Consider the following 21,411-nt stretch of genomic DNA (forward strand, 5'->3'; position numbering starts at 1 on the left):
TATGATATTTAAAAAAAAAATCAGATTATTTTGTATTTGAAAGATACATCTTCATGACTTATTTTAGATTTTTTAAAGCAAAATTGCGTTCAGAAAAAAATAAAGTCTAAAAAAGCTTGTTTTTTAGATTTTAGAGGTTCTATGGGCTCTGGGAAGCTAAAAATTTGTATGAAGTCATGTTTTTATATGCTTTATTGAAAGCGCAAGTCGCGGTGCTGATCGGTGAGGGGGCACTTTTGACCATCTTATCCCGCTATAGCCTTTATGGTTATGTACCAAATGTCCGAAAAGGATAATACTGACTGTGATCTGTCGAAATGAAATATCAAACCTTTTTGAAATATTAATTAAAATTTTAAAATTACTCGTATTATTAAAAGAAACTAATATGACAATAATTAGCTAATCCATAAAATTTATAATTACATTTATTTACAATTTTTTAGTTTGTCATGAAAGAAAATTTTTGATAAATGTAAAATTTTAACAAAAATGTCTATTTTACTTGGAAAAATTTTAACAAAAAGTACCTTATATCACTCTGGCTGATATATTTTATTTAAGACAGGTTTGGGAATTGAATTAAACCAAACCACTGCAAACAACATACAACTGTGTTCCACTCAAGCTAGAATTGGTTTACCATGGAACATAAAAATGAACAATCGGACCGTAGAAATGGACAATTCTTGGGAAGTTGGAACTGATTTGGGCTTCAGATTATTCTGAATAACAACAAACTGCAATCTTCAAAACTCGGCCACTCAACTTCTTCTTTAACCATGTGGACCTCTCAAATAGTTGGAAACGCCGTATTACAAATCTCTCAGATAGTGCACAGCACAAAAAAATCGGTGATTAACTTAAGAAATACTGCCATTTAGCATTTTGAGCACAAATTCACATTTCAAATTAAAAATTGCCGGCTTTGAAGACTAAACCCGAAAGCTATCTCTTCCAAATTTCGACCTCCACTTAACTGTACTTCACTGCTTACTAACCAATTTCCGATGACAAAAAAACGAATAACGAAAAACTATTACGAATTTAAAAAAGCAAAATTCAAACTAAACAATGACCTGACTCGTATCGTGGTCTATTGCGTAGTGACATCATTCGTTCAACTCGGTATAAACAAAGCATAAACGGAAAGATTGCTGTTTATTTGACGCACAAAATATCCTAAAGCGACATCACGATCAAAAGAAATACCCATCTGTGTTTATAAACAAACTTAAAATATTTATATTATCAATCTCTGGGAAGCAAAAAGATTGAGAATATTTTTCGGTGATTTAATACATACGAAAGGAAATAGAAATGCTACAAAATATGAAAATATTGTGCACAGTAACTGAAACATTTGGACGACAATACACAGACAATACACAGAAACACAATTGATGGATAGGTTTAAAAAAAAATTCTGCTGTAGAGACTTGAATACCATCTGCTACGGTATTAAGAAATACTTCTTTGAAGCTGATATTATTTTTTATAAGAATAGCTACACTCATCATACCATCTATACTATCCTTTTGAACAATACAATATCCATAAAATGTATAAGTTATTTTTATTTTAAACCATGTTTCTGATATTAGAGCAATACCAACATCATAATCTGATAATATTTTTACTAAGCTATATTTATTTAATACAAGGGAACGTCCGTTCCACTGACAAATTTTAATTTTTAATTGGTTAAGGTTAGAATACGTCATCGTCAGATATACTTTCATTATAATTATACGCTATATTTATAATATAATTTTCATCGATGGCCGAAAGTTCTTCAAAAGATTTTACTTCACTTAGTACGTTTTGAAAGAGCGTAAAAAATCCTTTAATAAATTCATCTGGCATATCAGACTCCAACTTAATTTTCACTTGGTGGTATATTAATAGGTTTCTCGGGTCCAAAATTAAATGAGAACATTGAAGGATTTGAAATTAAGGCATACTGCCCACGAAGCGTATCGGTCATAGACGGGTATCAGATGCGACGTACGAAAAGCATACGCTTTCGTACTGCTCACTTGTGTCTTTCTGGAATACTGTACGCTAAGCGTAAGCGGCGCGGAATCGTTAACGCAGACAAGCTTCAAGCCGTCAGGCGTACAACGATGTCACTGTCAGTCGCTAGCAGTACGATCTAGTGTTAGAACACCTTTTTTGACGGAATTTTATGGGAATGGCGGATCAAATATTAAAATTTGTCTAACTGATTGAAAATTATCAGTGTTTATAATTATAGTAATGCCCTACAAGAGTACTCCAGAAAAGATGTGACTGAAAAAGCGTGGTAAGCAGTAGCCAGGCAAATACAGTGGTCAGTTAGGTTAAAATAAAAATTAATTGTTATTTAGGTACATATATTGATTAAATTAATTTTCATATTTTATAAACAATAATTCCATGGCCATGGTAAAGCAGTATCGTGTAATAAAAAATAATTTGCTAAGTAATTTCGTAAATGTTGAGGTACAGAATTTTCATCTATATTTACGTTATCCATGTCTGGCACATTTCTTACATTTTGTGGGATATTTTGTGTTGTAGTAAGTGCTGAAGGTACTGTATACAATGCACCGTCCTTTTTTCGAATAAAATTGTGCAATACACAAGCACACTGGATTATTGAGATAATAGTTTGGTATTGTCGACATCTGATTGGTGTCAACAAAACCTGAAATTTTTAAGACATCATTCCAAATGTACACTCTATAGTTTTTCTACCTCGACTAAGTCTGTAATTGAAAATTCGCTTTTTATTATCAATATTTCTTTCAGGATATGGTCTCATGACATTTTTTCTTGGAGGAAATGCGGCGTCTGCTGCAAAATAGTATGGGAACTTATTGTCACTTTCGTCATGAGAAAGTTCAGTTGACGGTGGTAAAGTAGTGTTGCTTTCCAACCAATGACCAAATGTCGACACCCGAAAGATGCCGCCGTCACTATTTCGTCCAGCACACCCACATTCTATTGAAGTAAAGATACCATTGGCATCACAGCAACTCAGTAAAATAACAGAATGATAATTTTAATAATTAAAATTTGAAGATCCTGAATTTGGATATTTTGTAATTCTAATGTGTTTGCCATTGACCGCCCCTAGACAGTTTGGTAATAGCCATAATTTAAAAAATCTCTGTGCTATATCTTTTCATTTTTCTTTATTTGGTAATACTATATATAGTTCTTTTAACGAATCCCATATGGCATTTGTAGTTTCTTCTATAATTAATCCAATGATACGTTAACCTCTTTGAAAATATAAAACTAGGGCAGAAAATGTGCAGCCAGTAGCTAAATACCTGAAACAAAAAACAAAAGTGAAAATGTATAACAACCGAATTTTAGCTTATATACATATTCTAACAATATTTACTCTTTGCAGATTCTGATTGTAGAGAAAAATGGAAGAACATTCGCAATGGGTTTGTCCGGAGCCTAAAATCATCCCCATCTGACTCTTCAGCAAAAGCAAAAATCCTTACTACTTGCACGATGTTATGCAGTTTGTATTGCCATATATAAGACCGGTCCAACATTTAGAAAATACTGGAAATATTTCACTATCAGACACTGAGGTATTGACGCAGACGAATCATCTCAAGCACCGCCAAACGAAAACATAGCTGAAAATAATACTGAAAAAAATAATAACAGTTCAGTAATCGAATCATCAAAACGTGACAAGAAAACTATCTCTAGCCAGAGAAAAAATAAAAAATGTATTAGACAAGGTGACGCTGTTGGTCATTTTTACAATATTTAAATAAAAAAAAAAGATAGAAATACCCTGGAATCACCAGATGATGATTGAACGATGTTTCTTTTAAGTTTACTACCTGATGTAAAAAGCCTATCTTACAAAAATTTACGAACGTTCAAAATACAAACTCTAACGTTAATCGAACAGTTAATCAGACAACAAGGACAAAATAATCTAACTCAACACTTTCCGATCCACGATACGTCAAGAATAGACTATCACCACCACAAATTAGCATCACACACCTCAAGTGGATTTTCAATGAATATAGTCGGCACACCCGATTCTTCGCCCAATGATGTTGCCATAACTTCATTTCATAGAAGTAATTGCAGCACAGTTACTACTGATGACATTTCTCTTCCTTCGTCAAATATGCAACAACATAGTTTCTTACAAATATTAATGTAATATCTTATTAATAAATATACCTAGATATAGTACGTCTTTTACTTACAGTGTTACTTACTTAAGTGTTATCATAAGTCTTTCTTCTGAACTAACACACTCACGCATGTTAGTATTGTGCTTTTGAATGGCAGGACCTACAATTAACACCAATTCTTTAAATTTATTTTCAGACATTCTGTAAAATGTGTGGAATTTAGAGTCATTTTCCGACAACTCTTTGGCGGCAATAAATAACCTTCTGTTGTAGTTTTTGTAGATATAAGGATGCACCCAAAATTTCCCCTGTTTCTTTTTTTTGCAGTGGCGAAGATAATTTAACAAAAGTAAGTCCTCTTCATCACTTGACATCTTTGCAACTACTGGAAAAGCATGGAAAACCTTAAAACAAGACGATCACATGCCGCTTGCAAATCGAATCGTTTGCGGATTTTAAGGCGTAAAAGAATCGTTGCTGCATTACGACACTTATACACGTCTATGATGATACGCTTCGTGTGCAGAATGCCTTAAATGCGATATGTGGCTTTTCGCTTCATGTTAACTGTCTCGACCTGAGTGGAAGCGTTGCGATTTCGACATGTTTTTAAAGTAATAGAATTAGTTGCTGTGATGAAAAAGGTTGTCTAGGATTTTTGATATTCGGTCTTCAAGTGGGTAAAGGGGGAAACTCTTCCTCTGGTAAATAAGATAAAGCCTGAAATTTATTGTTAACTTTTAATTTAGAATTATATGATGTTTTATTTAAATTTTATACTTTATATTTTATATTTTAGTTTACTTTATGCAATTTGTTTTTTGTTATGCACTTTGTTGGGCAATATTTAGAGATTGATTTATGTGAAAACTTATTGAGTTAAAGACTACAAAGTTTAGACGTATAGTACAAATACATCACTTAAGAGAGGTACTCTGCCAAAACAGCTGTAGTGATAATTACATTTTAAAGTTATATAACATTTTGTGGAAGTGTAGAAAAAAGAAGTTTTCAGTGTTTTATTTTTAGACAAAATGAACTTCCATCAACTAACGGTCGAATCCATCACTTAACACAATTTTCCGCTACCAAAGAAGTAGTGAGATAATAAGAAAGCTTAAATCTCTTGCTGTTCATAATATTCATGAATGGAATAATGCGGGAAGTAAAACAGCGAAAGGAACTATTATTTATATGGTCTTGAAGTTACACAACAGAATATGTTTTTGCTAGAGAGCTAATAGCAGCAAGTACCGACAAGCGTGTAGTGTATAACTTTAATAATATTTGAAAAATATTTTAAATTACTTTGGACACACTCTGTACAGTTTTTCTATTTATATGTTTTCTATTGTTATGTGCAAATGATGCACGTCAGTGCAAATGATGCACGTCAGTGCAAATGATGCACGTCATGCTTTTTTTATAATTAAAATTTATTTCATATCTGACTTTCATTAAACTATTTGTTTAACAATTGAGTCTAAAAAAATGTGAAGTATTCATTATTTGTTTCTGTTAGATTTAAAAGTCAAAATCATCATGTTACCGTGATGCAAGTCTTGGAAATTACTGCATATTATTGTAATCAATGACAAACATAAATTTTGTCCAATTTTTAAAATTCTGTGAAAACGACCCTATTTCACTATCAGGAAATTATTATATTATATTCTCTACTTCTATTTCATTTAAAAAATTAAAAATGTTAAAAAAACGTTATATAATATATATATATATATATATATATATATATATATATATATATATATATATATATATATATATATATATATATATATATATATATATGAAAATTACTGAGTTCTCGGGAAGAACCGCGTTGAGAATTTAAAACTCGACGTTTCGGCACCCATTTTGGAGCCATTATCAAGAGGGATACGGTTCGGTTCGAGTTCGGGGTCTCAATCTGCCTACTCCCCTCACTCGAGACGTACCAGTATCGTGTTCTATATTGCAAGAACTGTCTCTCGGCACTGAGGTCTCAATCTGCCTACTCCCCAGTGTCGAGTGACAGTTCTTGCAATATAGAACTTGCAATAGAGTGTTGAGTGGGGAGTAGGCAGATTGAGACCTCAGTGCCGAGAGACAGTTCTTGCAATATAGAACACGATACTGGTACGTCTCGAGTGAGGGGAGTAGGCAGATTGAGACCCCGAACTCGAACCGAACCGTATCCCTCTTGATAATGGCTCCAAAATGGGTGCCGAAACGTCGAGTTTTAAATTCTCAACGCGGTTCTTCCCGAGAACTCAGTAATTTTCATTTATCTGACCGCGGAAACTTATCCGAACATATATATATATATATATATATATATATATATATATATATTAATAACGTTTATAATACGGATAACTAGTTGGTATTCAAAGTTTTCTTCTTTATAGAACTATACAGGGCCGTCAACACTACAATTTAAAATAATGTAACGAAATAGCCCATTTCCGATACGTCTTAATTCTTAGAAGGATAAATCTAGAAAACGCAAGAATTGACATTTCAAATAGCGCCCGTCTTTCGATGCGGTTTCGACGAGACGAATTAGAGGTAGAACTACCCCAGAAGATTCGAGAATAATACTTTTGGTATATATATGTAACGATGTTAGGAGTAGAGTTTAGTTGGTAAGAGAGTACCGAACTGTAAACTTATAAATAAATATATTTATATAAATTCGAACCGCTCGTTTTATTTAATCTCGCTACAATAATATGAATTATACAGGCTGCTCCAGTGTGGTATATCAAATATATTTTTTTCTTATGGGACATCCTATAATTGATCACATTTTTAAATTGTTCGTAAAAAATAAGCTATACTTATAGAATATCCCTATACCTAAATACAGAGTGTTTTGATTTATTTCGATTTTTTTAAAAATGTTGGGTTTTACAAAAAAATTAATCATGAATGTGTTGCTTGTGTGAGTCCATTTCAAATAGGTAATAGTAATAAAATAAGACTTACTCACAATCAATTTAATTTTACTACCAAAACGACCGGTTTTGCTTTCTACACTTTGCAAAGCATCTTCAGGTAAAACGGTACAAAGTAAATTAAATGATGCCGGTACAAGAATTGTTAGCTAATGATTCGGGAAACATAGTTCAAACTATCCTGTATTGCTGATGATAGGTGATCTTCAGTTAATATTGTAAATGTCTGTCAATTAGCGAGAAAGTTTCTTGAGGAGAGAGATGTTAACAAATGAAATACGAATAAGGTATATGTGGTTGTTTGTTAAATGAAAGTGATGTTTTATATTATTTAAAATAATAAAAGTTATTTATATTTATTCAAGAGATATATTTTAGAAATGTGTGTTAATTTATTGAAATGTTTTTACAATAAGGGACAGTTGTATGACAATGAATGAAATTAGATGTACAATTTTGTGGGTGTGCATTTTCTTACTTATACTTATAATTATCAAATTTTTGATAAAGTGCATTTGATTTCTGTTTTGGCAGAAAATTGTGATGTCAGATATGTTAAAATTATTAAAACTAAAACAATTAAGGACAATTAGGGACAAACAGAACACAATCTTACCAGTTCCTCTCCTACAAAGTGATGTAGTTTGAATTTGATTTACCCTCCTACAGGATAGTTTGAACTATGTTTAAAACTATGTTTAAAATGTAGTAAAATTAAATTGATTGTGATTAAGTCTTATTTTATTTCTTTTACCTATTTAAAAAATTTAATGTTTGCGAATCTAAGAATTTGAGACAAATTTTGTCTTGGGCCTTAATAATAGAATTTTTGTCATATTCATTTTTTACAGGGTATAAAAATATAAGTTGTTTTATTAGCAAATTCAAGTTGTAATATCGTACTTATTTAAAATAAAACACCTTGCATTTTATTAGTATGGAAAATTTACTTAGCTTTAATCTATATTAGGGTTTCCTATACCTATCTTCCTTCATTTTTTAAATATTTAAATAGATATTTCCTAATTTGTAAGCTTTCACAATTATTATAATCAAGTATGCCGTGGAACGCACTATAGGTGAATTTCACTATTTGGGAGAGTGATTAATCGTTTAAACGCTGAATATCCTCAAATTTAAATGTACACAGCGGCCCTCGAAAACTACCCGTTTTCTCAATTGCAATTTGCGTTTTCTTATAAGAAATTACACAATATATAAGTAGTATATTTATTTGTGCTTCTCTATAGAAAAACTGATCAGGAGTTGTTGTACAGTCTAGCCAATTCTTGTTCACAAGTAGTAATTATGGTCATACAAAACCTTTATTCTTCCACGCAGCGATTATTACCGTCATAAAAATACCAAAAAACATGATTTTTTCAATAGTAAAAATTAAGCACAAAATTGTAATTAAATAAATTTTATTTCTATGTTCCGTTTCGTTACATATTTAAATTTATAAAATAAAAATCGATATTTTAAAACAATATTTTTCAATCGTTTGGCAACTTTGGAATTATCGACGGAACTCCGTTTCAATTCCGACCCATAGAAAGCCGTAAAACTAGTTGTCGGGCAAGTGCCCATCAACAATAGTTCATTTACATTGGCGTTTCTGAGGGTAGGGCATGTGTTGCATTTTGTGAATATATTTTATGTGATAAGTTTGTGTTATTGATAAAACGTGTTATTGATAATACCAGTGTAATAGTTTGTCGTTTTATAGTAAATTTTTAGTTATATTCTGTGATTATTTGGTTTGAGTTTTATTGGAGTTGGACGAAAAACCGAGTTGTTCCAAGAGAAGACAGCAAAATTCTGATGTTGATTCCAAAAATGAAAAGCCGCAAAAGAAACGGAAAATGTTAACGTTCGAAGAGAAGGTAATGATACGAAACGTTTATGAAGGAATTCTCAGCAGACAAATGGCATTAAATGTTAGCCAAGCGGTCGACATTTGTAGCAGTTTAACAAAAGTATCCGTTAGCTGTATTTATCGTGTACTTAAAAAGACATCGGAAAATAAAAAGCAAGAAAAAGGTAAAACTAGAGGTAGGAAAAGCATTGTTTTCGGAGTGAAATTCCAACACTGAAAAATATTTCTCAAAACGATGACTCCTTACCCAAGATATCACGTAGAGTCTTAATCAGGACCATGCGCTAAATGAACTTTCGATATGTAAAACTCAACAGAAAAAGTATGCTATTAGAAAAAAATAAAATTATTCTGTGGAGAAGAAAATATTTAGAAGAAATACGCAAAATTCGCAGCACTGGACGCAAAATATGTTATTTGGATAAAACCTCGATTAACGAAGGTCATACAGTTGGAAAAGTTCGGTAAGATTTAAATGTCAAAAGTAAACGCGAAGCATTTATAGAAGGCTGATCTACAGGATTAAAAGCTCCATCAGGAAAGGGACGGCGTTTAATCATCACCCATATAGAAAGTGATACAGGGTTTCTTGATGATGGTTTTTTTCAATTTGAGTCAAAAAAACAGGTGACTATGAAAGAAATTAAAAGGGAGGATTCAAGAATGGCTTACAGAAAAGGGGATTGCATACGAAGAATCAATGCTCAAAATTTAGCTACTTGACATCGCACGGTTAAGGAAAAGTGAATATCTTAAATATGCTGTAGATGAAACTGCAAAAGATTATGGTGTCAAAGTTCTGCGTCTACCACCTTATCATTGCGAACTTAATCCCATTGAACTTATCTGGGCGCAAGTAAAAGGAGAAGTAGCACGCAATAACAAAACGTTCAAATTAAACGAAATTAAGAAACTTTTGATTCAAGCAATCCTCCATGTAACTCCAGAGAAATGGGCTAAATGTATAGGCCACATAATTAAAGAAGAACATCGTATGTGGGAACTTGATACTCATATCGAAATTTTACTAGAGCCAATTATAATTACACCAGGTGGTGAAGATAATGACAGTGATAGCAGCACTGCATCTTCAGAATTAGACAGCGAATAATATTTTCTAATAGTTAAATAAGAACATCAGCATAAAAAAACCAAAAACAAAAAAAAACGAAAAGAACGTTTGTGTTTAAATAGAATAGTACAATGTTTTGTTACATCAAACATTATTTTTATTTTGTTTTTATAGAATTTTATTTTGTTTTATAGGATTTTATTTTGGTTTGTTTTATACTGTTAAAGTGTTTTGTTCATTTTATTTAATAAGATAATATGGCTCTTGGCGAACACCCATTTAAAAAATGTAACGCGCCACAAGACATACCTTTGGGGTGGTGTGGAAACTGTCTTAAAATTTATTTAAAAAAAATTTCATTGTGTAACTCTTTAAGGACGGGTCACGTCAAAAGAAGTTTTAGCGTAACTTCCGCGACAGCCGGTTGGTATCAGTAAACTTTCTGCACAATTACTTGTTTTTTATAGCTTTTTGTTTGTGGCATTCTGTATTTTTAGGGAAATGTAGAGAATGAGCCACAAAATAGTTATTCATATGTTTATTTTTTGACGTTTCGATCTCTATATCAAGAGACCGTTTTCAATTATACAAATGATAGTAATATTTATTTTCTATGGCTTTTCGCTTGTCGTTCTGTATTTTTAGAAATAATATGGGGAATAAGCCACAATATATTTATTCAAATGTTTAATTTACAGACGTTTCGATCTCTATAAAGAGACCGTTTTCAAACATACAAATGACAGATATATTTATTTTTCTATAGCTTATTGTTTGTGGCATTCTGTATTTTTAGGGAGAAGGTTGGAAATAAGCCACAATATATCTATTTACATGTTTAATACACTGACTTTTCGATCTCTACTCCGTTTTTAAAGATAGAAAAAAAAAGAAAATAAACAATATAAGATTATAAAAATATATAATAATAAACAAATAAAATAAATATAACTATCATTTATATATTTGAAAGCGGTCTTTGGATATAGAGATCGAAACGTCAGTAAAAACTTGTAAATAAATATATTGTGGCCTATTTCGAACGAAATTTGAAAAATAAAATATAATTAACGTTAAAATAAAAGTGAGTGTACGTCACTGGATTTTCATACGTCTTTCCGCATTTCTGCGCCTTTAAACGATGAATCACTCTCTCAAATAGTGAAATTGGACCATAGCAAACATCGGCGATATACTTAGCCAAGATGCTGTTAACAATAACATTTAAATTTTATCATTTCATACTATTATTATTATAGTTGAATCTGGCCTACATGTGAGTTTGTTTTAATATTCTTATTTCAAATAGCATACCATAATATATTCTATACCGTATTCTGGAAAATATTCATCCTGTTTTTTCTTGCACGTACTGTCTAACTTACTAGATGTCAAACTGACTGTCGGTCACAATTGTAAATAGAATTAAATTCAATAGTTAGTTTCATGGAAACAATCGTCTTAACAAAAATATGTTTAATGTAAAAAATAGATATTTACTGAATAACCGGTAAATTTCGCTATATGTTATTTGAGAACATTTATATGCAATGAAAGATAATTTAAATGTATTTCATTATAAAGTATATAATATCGGGTGTTTAAAATAAGAATATTATTCAATGTCACATGTAGGTCAAATTCAACTAATTCACTTAGTTAATTTGGACAACTCATTTAACTCTTTTATTCATATCATTTAATTCTTTATTATTAAATTTGATTGGTTTCTTGCTCTTTTTATTTGTCGATTTTTTCATTGGGCTTTCAGGGTCCAAGCTTTTACCCCATATAGCAGTTGCGACCATAAAATGGACGATCCTCAATCTGATAACCATATTCAATTTCTTATTTGTAAACATTGACTTGTATTTTATAAATCCTTTTCGAACTATTTTAATTCTGACCTATATCTCCTCATCTTGATCTAACTGTGAGTTTATAATTGCTCCGAGGTATTTATACTTATTCTCGACTCTCTCTAACGGTTTACCATCTAATGCCAGATGTATGATGTCAACAGGGATTTTCGAGATCACCACGTATTTGCTTTTATCTATATTCATTGTTAGTGTTCTCTTTTTGCTTTCTCTGTTAATGATTTCTATAAGAATGTGTAAATCTTCTACATTTTCTGCCGTGATTGCGTCTCCAAATCTTATGTTATTAGTGATGCTCCCTCCATTCCTTACACCATCATCATTTTTTTCCCATAGTGCATCCTGAAGTATTAGTTTGGAGTACACATTAAATATTTGGGGCGAGAGCACATATCCGTCTCTGACTTTTTTTGAATTCATATTTGAATTGCCTCTTTTGTTCCCATTCCACCTCTAAATCCAAACTGTTTGTTATCTAATTGTTATAATTTCTACTATTTCGCCAGGACCTGGCGCTTTACCAGTTTTTGTGATTTTAATTGCCTGTTTCACCTTTGATATTACCTATATTTTCTATAATTTCATTAGTTGGGAATGTTTCATGTATATCTTCCCTGTTATCTGTAAATAATATGTATTTCTTCCAAGTTTGTTGTTTTTCTTCTTCTGATAATTGGATATCTCCATTGGAGTTTCTTATAACTTGTGGTATTTTCGTCCGTGTATTACCCGTAATTTATTTCAGTTTCTTATGTAGAATATGTGTGCAGTGTTTCATATTAAATTCTTCTATTTCTTTGCAATTTTCCTCCATCTAGCGTTCTTTAGCTTCCTTAATCTGCGTTTCTACTAGTTTCTTCATTTGTTTGTATTTTTCTTAATTTGTATTTCTGTATTTTCGTTTTTCTTCTATGAGCTTTATAATATCTGGTGTCATTTAATCTTTTTGGACACTTGGTTCCTTTTTATCTTTTTTACTGCCGCGTTTATTTCGTCCCAGGTACATTTAATATTTAATATCTTTTTTTGAAGCTTCTGTAAATGCTGGTGCAATTGTTTCATTTATTTGTTGTTGCCATTTTTCACCCTCAAGCTTTGATAAATCTAGTCTCGATCTTACTTTTTTTCTGTTGTTTTCTTAGTTTAATGTTAACGTTGGCGTAGAAGTAAATTGTGGTCGGAGTCACCATCAACACTAGGACTTGTTTTCACTCTTTTAATCCCATTTTAAAATCTTTTGTTAACGAGAATGTAATCGATTTGGTTTCTTATCAGATTATTTTTATTTTCTCCTGGTGCACTTCATGTATAAAGTCCTCTTTGATGGTAATTTATGTTACTGATGACTAACATCAATAGTTAGTTCCTAGTTCTTTTTCTTGACAATATTGTACTAATCGGTACGATCATCAATAGAAGTGTACAGATATTGGCCTACGCAGATGACATTGACATAGTAACACGAAAAAAAAAGAGACCTTATACAGGCTTTTGAAACATTAAAAAATGCCACGAAGACAATGGGACTGCAGGTCAATGTATCCAAAACAAAATACATGAAGGTCACGAACAGCACATAAATAACGGCACCACAAGATCTGGTGACAGAAGCATACACATTCGAAGGGGTCTCGAAGTTTATATATTTTGGAACACAACTAAATAACAGCAATCTACTAAGCGTAGAAATTAAGAGAAGAATATACCTGGCGAACAGAGCTTACTTTTGAATAAAGCAGCTCTTAACATCACATATAATTAGCAGAAAAACCAAGATACTTATATATGAAACTCTTATTAAACCTGTCCTGACATACGCGTCAGAGACATGGGCTATGGTAAAAAGCAATGAAGAACTGTTAGGCCGCTTTGAAAGAAGAATACTCAGGCACATATACGGAAAAGTTGTATCAATGCTATGAAAAATGCAACATCGTCCGGTCTATTAAAATTAATGACCGGACCTAAGAAAGAATTTATACTGGAGACCCCCAAAGACAGATATTATATCAAGAGCCAGTAGGAACCAGGAAGAGAGGCAGGCCAAGATCTAGATTTAAAACTCGAGTCGAAGATGACTTGAGGAATCTAGAGGTCAGAAATTGGAAAGCCAGGGCGAAAGATAGGAGAGAATGGAGACTAATTCTTAAACAGGCCAAGACTTACACAGGGTTGTAGAGCCAAAGATGATGATGATTGTACTAATCGGTCTAATCTTTGGTTTCCTATTCCTAGACCATAAGCCTCCACATTATCTTCTATTTGACGTCCACTATTTGTTGACTTCATTTTTTTTTTATCTTTTTAGTTAGATGTAAATTTGAATAGAATAGAATAAATCTATGTCATTATCGGTGCTGCTTGATCTTGGGGCATAAATTTGAATTATATTTATGTTTATTGGGTGGGTATTCAACTGTAACATTATTATCCTTTCATTATAGGGAATAAAGTTAGAGACATATAGTTATAGTGTTTTTTTAATCATGATTCCTACACCATTTTTTTGATCATGAGTACTACACCCGAGTAATAAACAACGATGTTGTTATGATAACATTGCCCAGCGGCCATTTTACTTCGCTGAGGCCAAGTAACTTTATTTTAAGTCTGCTCATTTTTAGTGCTACTGTGGCGAGTTATCCAGTATTATATGTACAGATTTGAAATTTATTTTACGGAACATTATGTAGGATTTTTATAACAATACAATGATTAGCTGATTTGCAATTAACCAATGTAAATTTCAATATAACATCGCGATTTTTTATAATTAATTTATTTGTTCGACTGGTCTCCCTCTCCAGTCGATATTTTTCAACTGCTGCGAGTGCTGCGAACCAAATGCAAACGATCATCGTATATCGTATAATTAAATTTACTACTACTCTTTTAAAGCCATGTTGATAAACACTTGCATTTAAATATCCTCAAAGAAAAAAATCATTTGGGGATAAGTCTGGTGATGTGGGAGGCCACTTGGTCGTACCACCAGAAGAAATAAATATATTTCCAAAAATGGTTTCTAAATAATTTTAGTTAATTATAAGTTGACAGGAAGTAATTGAACTGCTGCAATAATAATATTTATTTCCCGTTAAATTACCATCAATACAAAATGGACCGACAATATAGTCCCCCAAAATACCTGTCCAAACATTAAGTTTTTGGGGATATTGTGTTCGTACTGGAATACTCAAGTGTTTATTATAGACTTATAGAGACCAATATCGTACGATAAAAGGATTGTGTTTCCGATGTAATAAAAATGTTGATTCATCGGTAAACAAAATGTTTTTAAAACATCTTCATTTTCATTTTGTTTATTCATCATCAGTTTACAAAATTTCATGCGTTTGAAATTGTCCTCGGCTAATAACTCTTGAGTTGTTGAAACTTTAAAAGAACGGTACCCATTTCGTTTCAAAATATTATTGACGGTCCTATCATTCATGTCAACTTCTTCGGCAATAGTTTTGCTTGGACAAGGATCACTAGTTTCAGCAACACTACAAACATCAATTTCCCCATTTTGCCGAACTTCGTTGATTATTTTCTCTTGTGGTAGATTCGTACATTTTCGACAGTTTTGTACACAACCAAACGATTCAAATTTTTTAATAATACGACTAATAGTTGATTGTGTCGGTATAGTAAGTGGAAAGGGTAAATTTTGTTGCCAAACTATCCACATTTAAGAGAGGCGTATTTGAACATCTAATTGCTTCAAAATATTTATTAAGGACCACTGAAGCAATAAAACAATTAAAATGTATTTTTCCTTCGATTTATTTATACAATGGACTTAAGGGCTGATTCAACATTGTTAATTATTGCAATTCTGATAATACTAAAAAGAGTTGTACAAATATCATTAGCTTTACAGTGCTGGGAGGCAGTAACAGAGATACATAGAATTGAGAGAAACAAACTGATATACGTTTAACACAAAACACCGGGTTTACAAGCGCATTTATCACTTACGCACCACGCACTTTTCGGGATCACACCCCAGCCCGTCTTTACTTGCCAAGAGGCAAATTAGCACTGTCTGTCCTAGTCCTAAGTTATATAAAGCGGAGAAGAGAGGGTTTATGATGTAGGGAATCAGTCGCACACACGTTAACACGATAGCTGACGATGAGCGTACAATTTGATAAAATAACTATACTATTACAATATTATACAGGTTGTTTTTACAACATACTGCCCCCCGTTGAAGCACTAGCTTTAACATTATAAAAAGCATTAAAAAGAAAAGAGTACATAACAAAAACAATATGAGTAATAGTATACAAATTCATACAAACAACATATGAGTAAAAGTACTAAACCTAATAACATTAAGATAATCCTTCACTAGGAAGGGGACACAATTTTGTTATCGTGCGTTTGAAAATCCCAGCCTTAGTTTTAACAGATGCAATTCTCACTCGGCCATCTTTATCCGGAAAGACTTCCATCACTCGTGCCAATGACCAGTAGAGAGGAGGGAGATTATCTTCTTTAACTAGCACAAAGTCATTGGGTTGTAAATTTTTGAATGGGAGAAACCATTTTGGACGATTTTGAAGTCGATTCAGATAATCAGTCGACCACCTTTTCCAAAAAAGTTGCTGGAGCGTAGAGAGATTTTTCCAGATGCTAAGTCTATTTTCCGGGATAGATGTATACTCCTGGTCGGGTAGCGAGGTAAGAGATCTTCCAATTAGGAAGTGACCAGGGGTAAGATATGTGAAATCGAAGGGACCATTAGAGACGGCACAAATGGGCCGAGAATTAAGTACGGCTTCAATTTGGGTAAGCACGGTACTGAATTCCTTGAATGTAATTTTGAGATTGCCCAATAATCTATAGATATGATGTTTAGCGCTCTTTATAGCGCTCTCCCAGAGTCCTTCATGATGAGGAGATCGAGGTGGTATTGTTTTCCACCGAATTTGAGAGGAGGCTAAAAATGCCTGAATAGAAGAGTAAGTTTCCTTATTTTTCAAGAAATTATAGTGTTCGAATAACTGATTTTTAGCCCCAAGAAAGTTTGTCGCATTATCAGAGAATATAGTCTGAGGGAGACCTCTTCGACTGATAAAGCGCTTGAGAGTAAGAAGAAACGCTTCTGTTGTAAGCCCACTGACTAATTCTATATGAACCGCACGTGTGGACATACAGACAAATAGAGCTATGTATGACTTTATCAAGGGACTTTTACGAAGTTTAGAGGCCTTTATTAGAAAGGGACCACCAAAATCCAAACCTACATGAGCAAAAACTTGAGCAGAACATAAGCGTTCCTTAGGTAAATCAGACATGATTTGAGCTAAGGGTTTGGCGTTAAACTTGAAACAAACATGACATTCATGGACTATCCTCTTATCTCCCGTAGACCATTCAAGGGCCAATATCTAAGGCGAACTTGAGAGAGAGTATTCTGAGGACCTGCATGATGGAGCCTAAGATGTTCTTTTTTGAGAATTAGACGAACAACATGATTTTTCGAGGGGAGGAGGAGAGGATATTTTTGATCAAAGGTAACTTCGGAATACCTAAGACTTCCACCTACACGGAGCATTTCCTTTTTGTCAAGAAAAGGAGCAAATTGTAAGAGAGACTTATTAGAAATAATCTTATTGCCTTTGAGATCAGCGATTTCTGAGGAGAAACTTGAGTTTTGCAATAATTTTATAATTTTCATTTCGGCATTTTGAAGTTCAGATACTTCAAGTGCACCGGATAATTTTTGAGTGCCAGACTTTGCGTTATTACCAAATCTGAGTACATAAGCTATAGTCCTTACATATTTCGTGAAACTGGAGAACCTTTCAGAAAGCATGACAAAGAAATTAAATTGAGCACTTCGAGTGTGAAGAACAATTTTTCTTTCTTCAGGTAATTTATTAGAATTAAACTTCGGACTATATTCAGACAAATTTAGGTCAAATGTTTGCAAAAACTGAGGACCGTGAAACCAAAGAGTGGAGTTGAGTATGTTAGAGGGCATCATTCTTCTGGAGAGGATTTCAGCAGGGTTGTCTTTAGACTTTACGTGTCTCCAATGAGAGTGAGAAGAATTTTCTTGAATTTGAGCTACCCTGTTGGCGACAAATTGATTCCATCTGGAGTGATGGGATCTAAGCCATGACAAAACTATCTCAGAATCGCTCCACATGTTTGTATAGGTAATAGATTGCAATTTATCCTTTATGATATCAACCACCCTTGTGGTGAGCTTGCTAGCCAATAAAGCACCCATAAGTTCCAGCCTTGGAAGTGTTATGGTCTTTAAAGGAGCAATACGACTTTTCGAAGCAATGAGAGAGCACGAGACATTTTTTGATTTGTAGATAACCCGTATATAACAACAAGCAGCATATGCTTTCAAACTTGCGTCAGAAAAAGAGTGAATTTTAATAGAAGAAATTTTATGACATGAGAAAAGACATCTGGGTATGCTTATGTCTTTGAGAGCAGCGAGATCAGTTATAAACTTCAACCATTCATTTAAAATATTTGAATCCACGGAGTCATTCCAATTAATTTTAGAAATCCAAATTTTTTGCATAATAGTTTTAGCAAGAACAGTTATGGGATTAATGAGCCCTTGTGGATCAAAAATTTAAGCGATAATAGAGAGTACTTCCCTTTTTGTGTAATTATCCTTTGTTGATAATTGAGGTACAGAAATTGAAAATGTATCAGTACTGGGGTTCCAACAGAGACCTAAAACCTTATTAGAAGCATTCTCTGGTTAAATAACATAGGAAGAGTTTGTAGAGAGAGTAGAAACATTTTCCAAAAACATTTTTGAATTAGAGCACCATTTATGAAGAGAAATGCATGCCTTGTTGAGTAGGTCAGTTATCTCATTATGAGCCTTAAGAAGAGTTTGCGTGTCATTGGCCCCATATAGAATGTCATCTACATAGCAGCCTGTTAAGAGAGCATCGGAGGCAAATGGGTAGTTGTTTTGATGAGTTTTAGCTAATTCCATCAAACAACGAGTACTTTGAAAGCTTGCGCTTTTTGTTCCATAAGTTACGGTTTGAAGCTCAAGACATTCGATGTCCTGTTCTGGAGAATCCCGCCAGAGGATATTCTGCAGGAATGTGTGATCAGGATGAATTTGTACCTGCCTGTACATTTTTTGTATGTCGGAAGTGAAGACATAGGTATACAATCTAAACCGAAGGAGAATGTCGAAAAGTTCAGGCTGAAGAGTTTTTCCTTTCAACAGGATGTCATTAAGAGAATAGCCACTGGAACTTTTCATGGAGCCATCAAAAACCACCCGTAATTTGGTAGTTAATGATTCTTCTTTTATGACAGAGTGATGAGGTAAAAAGTATTTATTTTCTAAGTCCACATTTTTGAGAAAGAGAGGAACCTTTTTGGCATGTCCAAGAGAAACATATTCTTTGATGAATGCTTTATATTGAGAGTATACATTTTCGTGCTTTAAGAGTTTATTTTCTAAACTAATAAACCTTTTCCTAGCCATATTGTAAGAATTGCCCAGCATTTTATGTGCTGTTTCAGAAATGAGAGGAAGCTTTACCTGAAACCGACCAGAAGGTAGAATTTGAGTTGTTTCAGTGAATATTTGTTCAGCCAGATCCCCAGATGAGGATATTTTAACAGAGGGGGTAACTTCTTCGACTTCGAAGAATTGTCGAATTATATTATCAAGTTTATCTTCCTCAGATGTGGACTGGACAAATTAAGAGACATTTGACTGTGTAGGGGACAACTGTGAGCGATAAATTGCTTTGTGAAGTGCGTAAGGAGGTAAAGAACCAAACATAATGTATCCTAAGTGTGTGTTCTGGAGAACAGGGAGTCCTTTACCTAAACGTATTAAACCTTCCGATAACAACTCGCTATATATGTCACTGGCAAGAAGAAGATCTATATTTCCAGGGACAGAGTAGGTGGGATATGCGAAAGTGACTGTAGAGAGGATATTCAATTTACTTCTGTTTATGGATAACTGGGGGAGTCTACAAGTTATGTTGTCTAAAAAAGCACAGGAGATTTTAAAACCATTACCATTTCTTTTGTATGGAAAAATTTCTAGATCGACCATTTTGTTCGAGAATTAACTATGTTCAGAGATAGTAGAGATTTGTAACCTTTTGCTGTATGGAGAGAGATTTAATTTTTGAACCAAATTTTTAGAGACAAATGACGACTGAGATCCACTATCTAAAATACATCTAGCGTGTATGGGTACGCCATGCTTTGGATAAATAGTGACTAGAGCGGTTGCCAGCAGAACATCCTGCTTTATTGACAGAGCAGAGATAGAAGTCATCACATTTGAGACCTGAGAGGTTTGAGATTCAGAGAGAGAGACAGAATTACTTGGACCGGCTTCACCATCAGACCAAGTGTTTTGTACATTGCGAGAGGTTGCGTGATTTTGTCGTTGAAAAGATCTATTAGGAGAAGATCTATTTTCATGGTCATTGTGCAAGAGTGTGTGATGTCTTTTCTTGCATATACTACATAAACGTTGAGACGAACAATTTTGAGAAAAGTGTTTAGTTCCTAAACAGTTGCGACATAGTTTGTTTTCATTAACAAATTTATACTTATCCTGTAAGAAAAGATTAGAAAATTTTGTGCATGCATAAATAGTGTGTGTAGCATTATTACAAAATACGCATGTTTTGGAGTACGAATTATTTTTATTACTTGCCGAAGAGAAGAGAACCGTTTTAGAGTGAGTTTTAATAACTTTTTTATCGTGATTATTTGAGTAGTTTAACTTTTCCATAATGTCACACTTTTTTTCTAAAAAATCAAAGAATTGATTTAGCGTTGGAATATCTTTTGACCCTAACTCGTATTCGAAAGACCGGTGAGTGGTAAAGTCCACTTTTTGCAAGAATATTTCTATTAATAAGAGATCCTAATGCTCGATGGGTACATTCATATTTTTTAGCGCGAGTAAGGTCTGTTTTGCGGTGACCAAAACTTCACGTAAGGCCTTTGCATTAGTTTTGACTAAGGATGGAACTTTCAAAAGACGCTGTATATGCAAACTAATTACGCGCGATTTGTTTTCGTAGCGATTTCGAAGAGTGTCTAACGCGATTTGGAAGTTTTCTTCTAAAACTTGGATGTTTTCTACCAACTGGAGAGGTTCATTGCGTAGAAAAGATTTGAGATAAACAAAACGCTGGACGTTGTTGAGTTCCTGGTTGTTGATAATTAAAGTCTCGAAGAGCTGATAGAATGCACTCCATTCTGAGAAGCATCCTGAGAAAGTTTGAATTTTAATTTCGGGAAGAGTCACTTTAGCACTAGCTAAACGTGGAGAAGTTGAACTGGACTGGTGTGAAAGAGGTTGGAGCATCTCCATTCTATGTTGAAGACCTGCTAGAGTTGAGAAGTATTTTTCTTCAATTTCTTCCCTATCGCGTTCTTCAGTGTTTGCTTCGTTCAGTTCCTCAAT

General features: G+C 33.2%; 4 protein-coding genes across 4 annotated transcripts; all 4 read right to left on the minus strand.

Moving 5' to 3' along the window:
• Positions 1-11,984: 11,984 nt before the first annotated feature.
• On the minus strand, positions 11,985-12,377 carry LOC140442410 (uncharacterized). Its single transcript, XM_072533484.1, has one exon. It carries the CDS (start codon positions 12,375-12,377, stop codon positions 11,985-11,987), a length of 393 nt encoding a protein of 130 aa, XP_072389585.1.
• A 3,923-nt stretch (positions 12,378-16,300) lies between these two features.
• LOC140442411 (uncharacterized) lies at positions 16,301-17,266 on the minus strand. The gene has a single exon (XM_072533485.1). It carries the CDS (start codon positions 17,264-17,266, stop codon positions 16,301-16,303), a length of 966 nt encoding a protein of 321 aa, XP_072389586.1.
• A 53-nt stretch (positions 17,267-17,319) lies between these two features.
• LOC140442412 (uncharacterized) lies at positions 17,320-18,123 on the minus strand. The gene has a single exon (XM_072533486.1). The coding sequence runs from the start codon at positions 18,121-18,123 to the stop codon at positions 17,320-17,322; it is 804 nt and encodes a 267-aa protein (XP_072389587.1).
• A 579-nt stretch (positions 18,124-18,702) lies between these two features.
• On the minus strand, positions 18,703-20,420 carry LOC140442413 (uncharacterized). The gene is made up of 2 exons (XM_072533487.1): positions 20,316-20,420; positions 18,703-19,662 (listed from the first exon to the last, which is right to left on the minus strand). The coding sequence occupies exons 1-2, from the start codon at positions 20,418-20,420 to the stop codon at positions 18,703-18,705; spliced, it is 1,065 nt and encodes a 354-aa protein (XP_072389588.1).
• Between the last annotated feature and the right edge of the window lie 991 nt (positions 20,421-21,411).

This window comes from Diabrotica undecimpunctata, chromosome 5 (assembly GCF_040954645.1).
Source record: "Diabrotica undecimpunctata isolate CICGRU chromosome 5, icDiaUnde3, whole genome shotgun sequence".
Lineage (NCBI taxonomy): Eukaryota > Metazoa > Arthropoda > Insecta > Coleoptera > Chrysomelidae > Diabrotica > Diabrotica undecimpunctata.

Excerpts from the sequence above, each read along its gene's own strand:
- LOC140442410 (XM_072533484.1), bottom strand. The coding sequence starts at position 12,377 with ATGAATTCAAAAAAAGTCAGAGACGGATATGTGCTCTCGCCCCAAATA.
- LOC140442411 (XM_072533485.1), bottom strand. The coding sequence starts at position 17,266 with ATGTCTGATTTACCTAAGGAACGCTTATGTTCTGCTCAAGTTTTTGCT.
- LOC140442412 (XM_072533486.1), bottom strand. The coding sequence starts at position 18,123 with ATGTGGAGCGATTCTGAGATAGTTTTGTCATGGCTTAGATCCCATCAC.
- LOC140442413 (XM_072533487.1), bottom strand. The coding sequence starts at position 20,420 with ATGACCATGAAAATAGATCTTCTCCTAATAGATCTTTTCAACGACAAA. Across the intron at positions 19,663-20,315 it reads TGATGGTGAAGCCGGTCCAA|TCCACATCTGAGGAAGATAA; the intron begins GTAATTCTGTCT and ends TAATTTGTCCAG.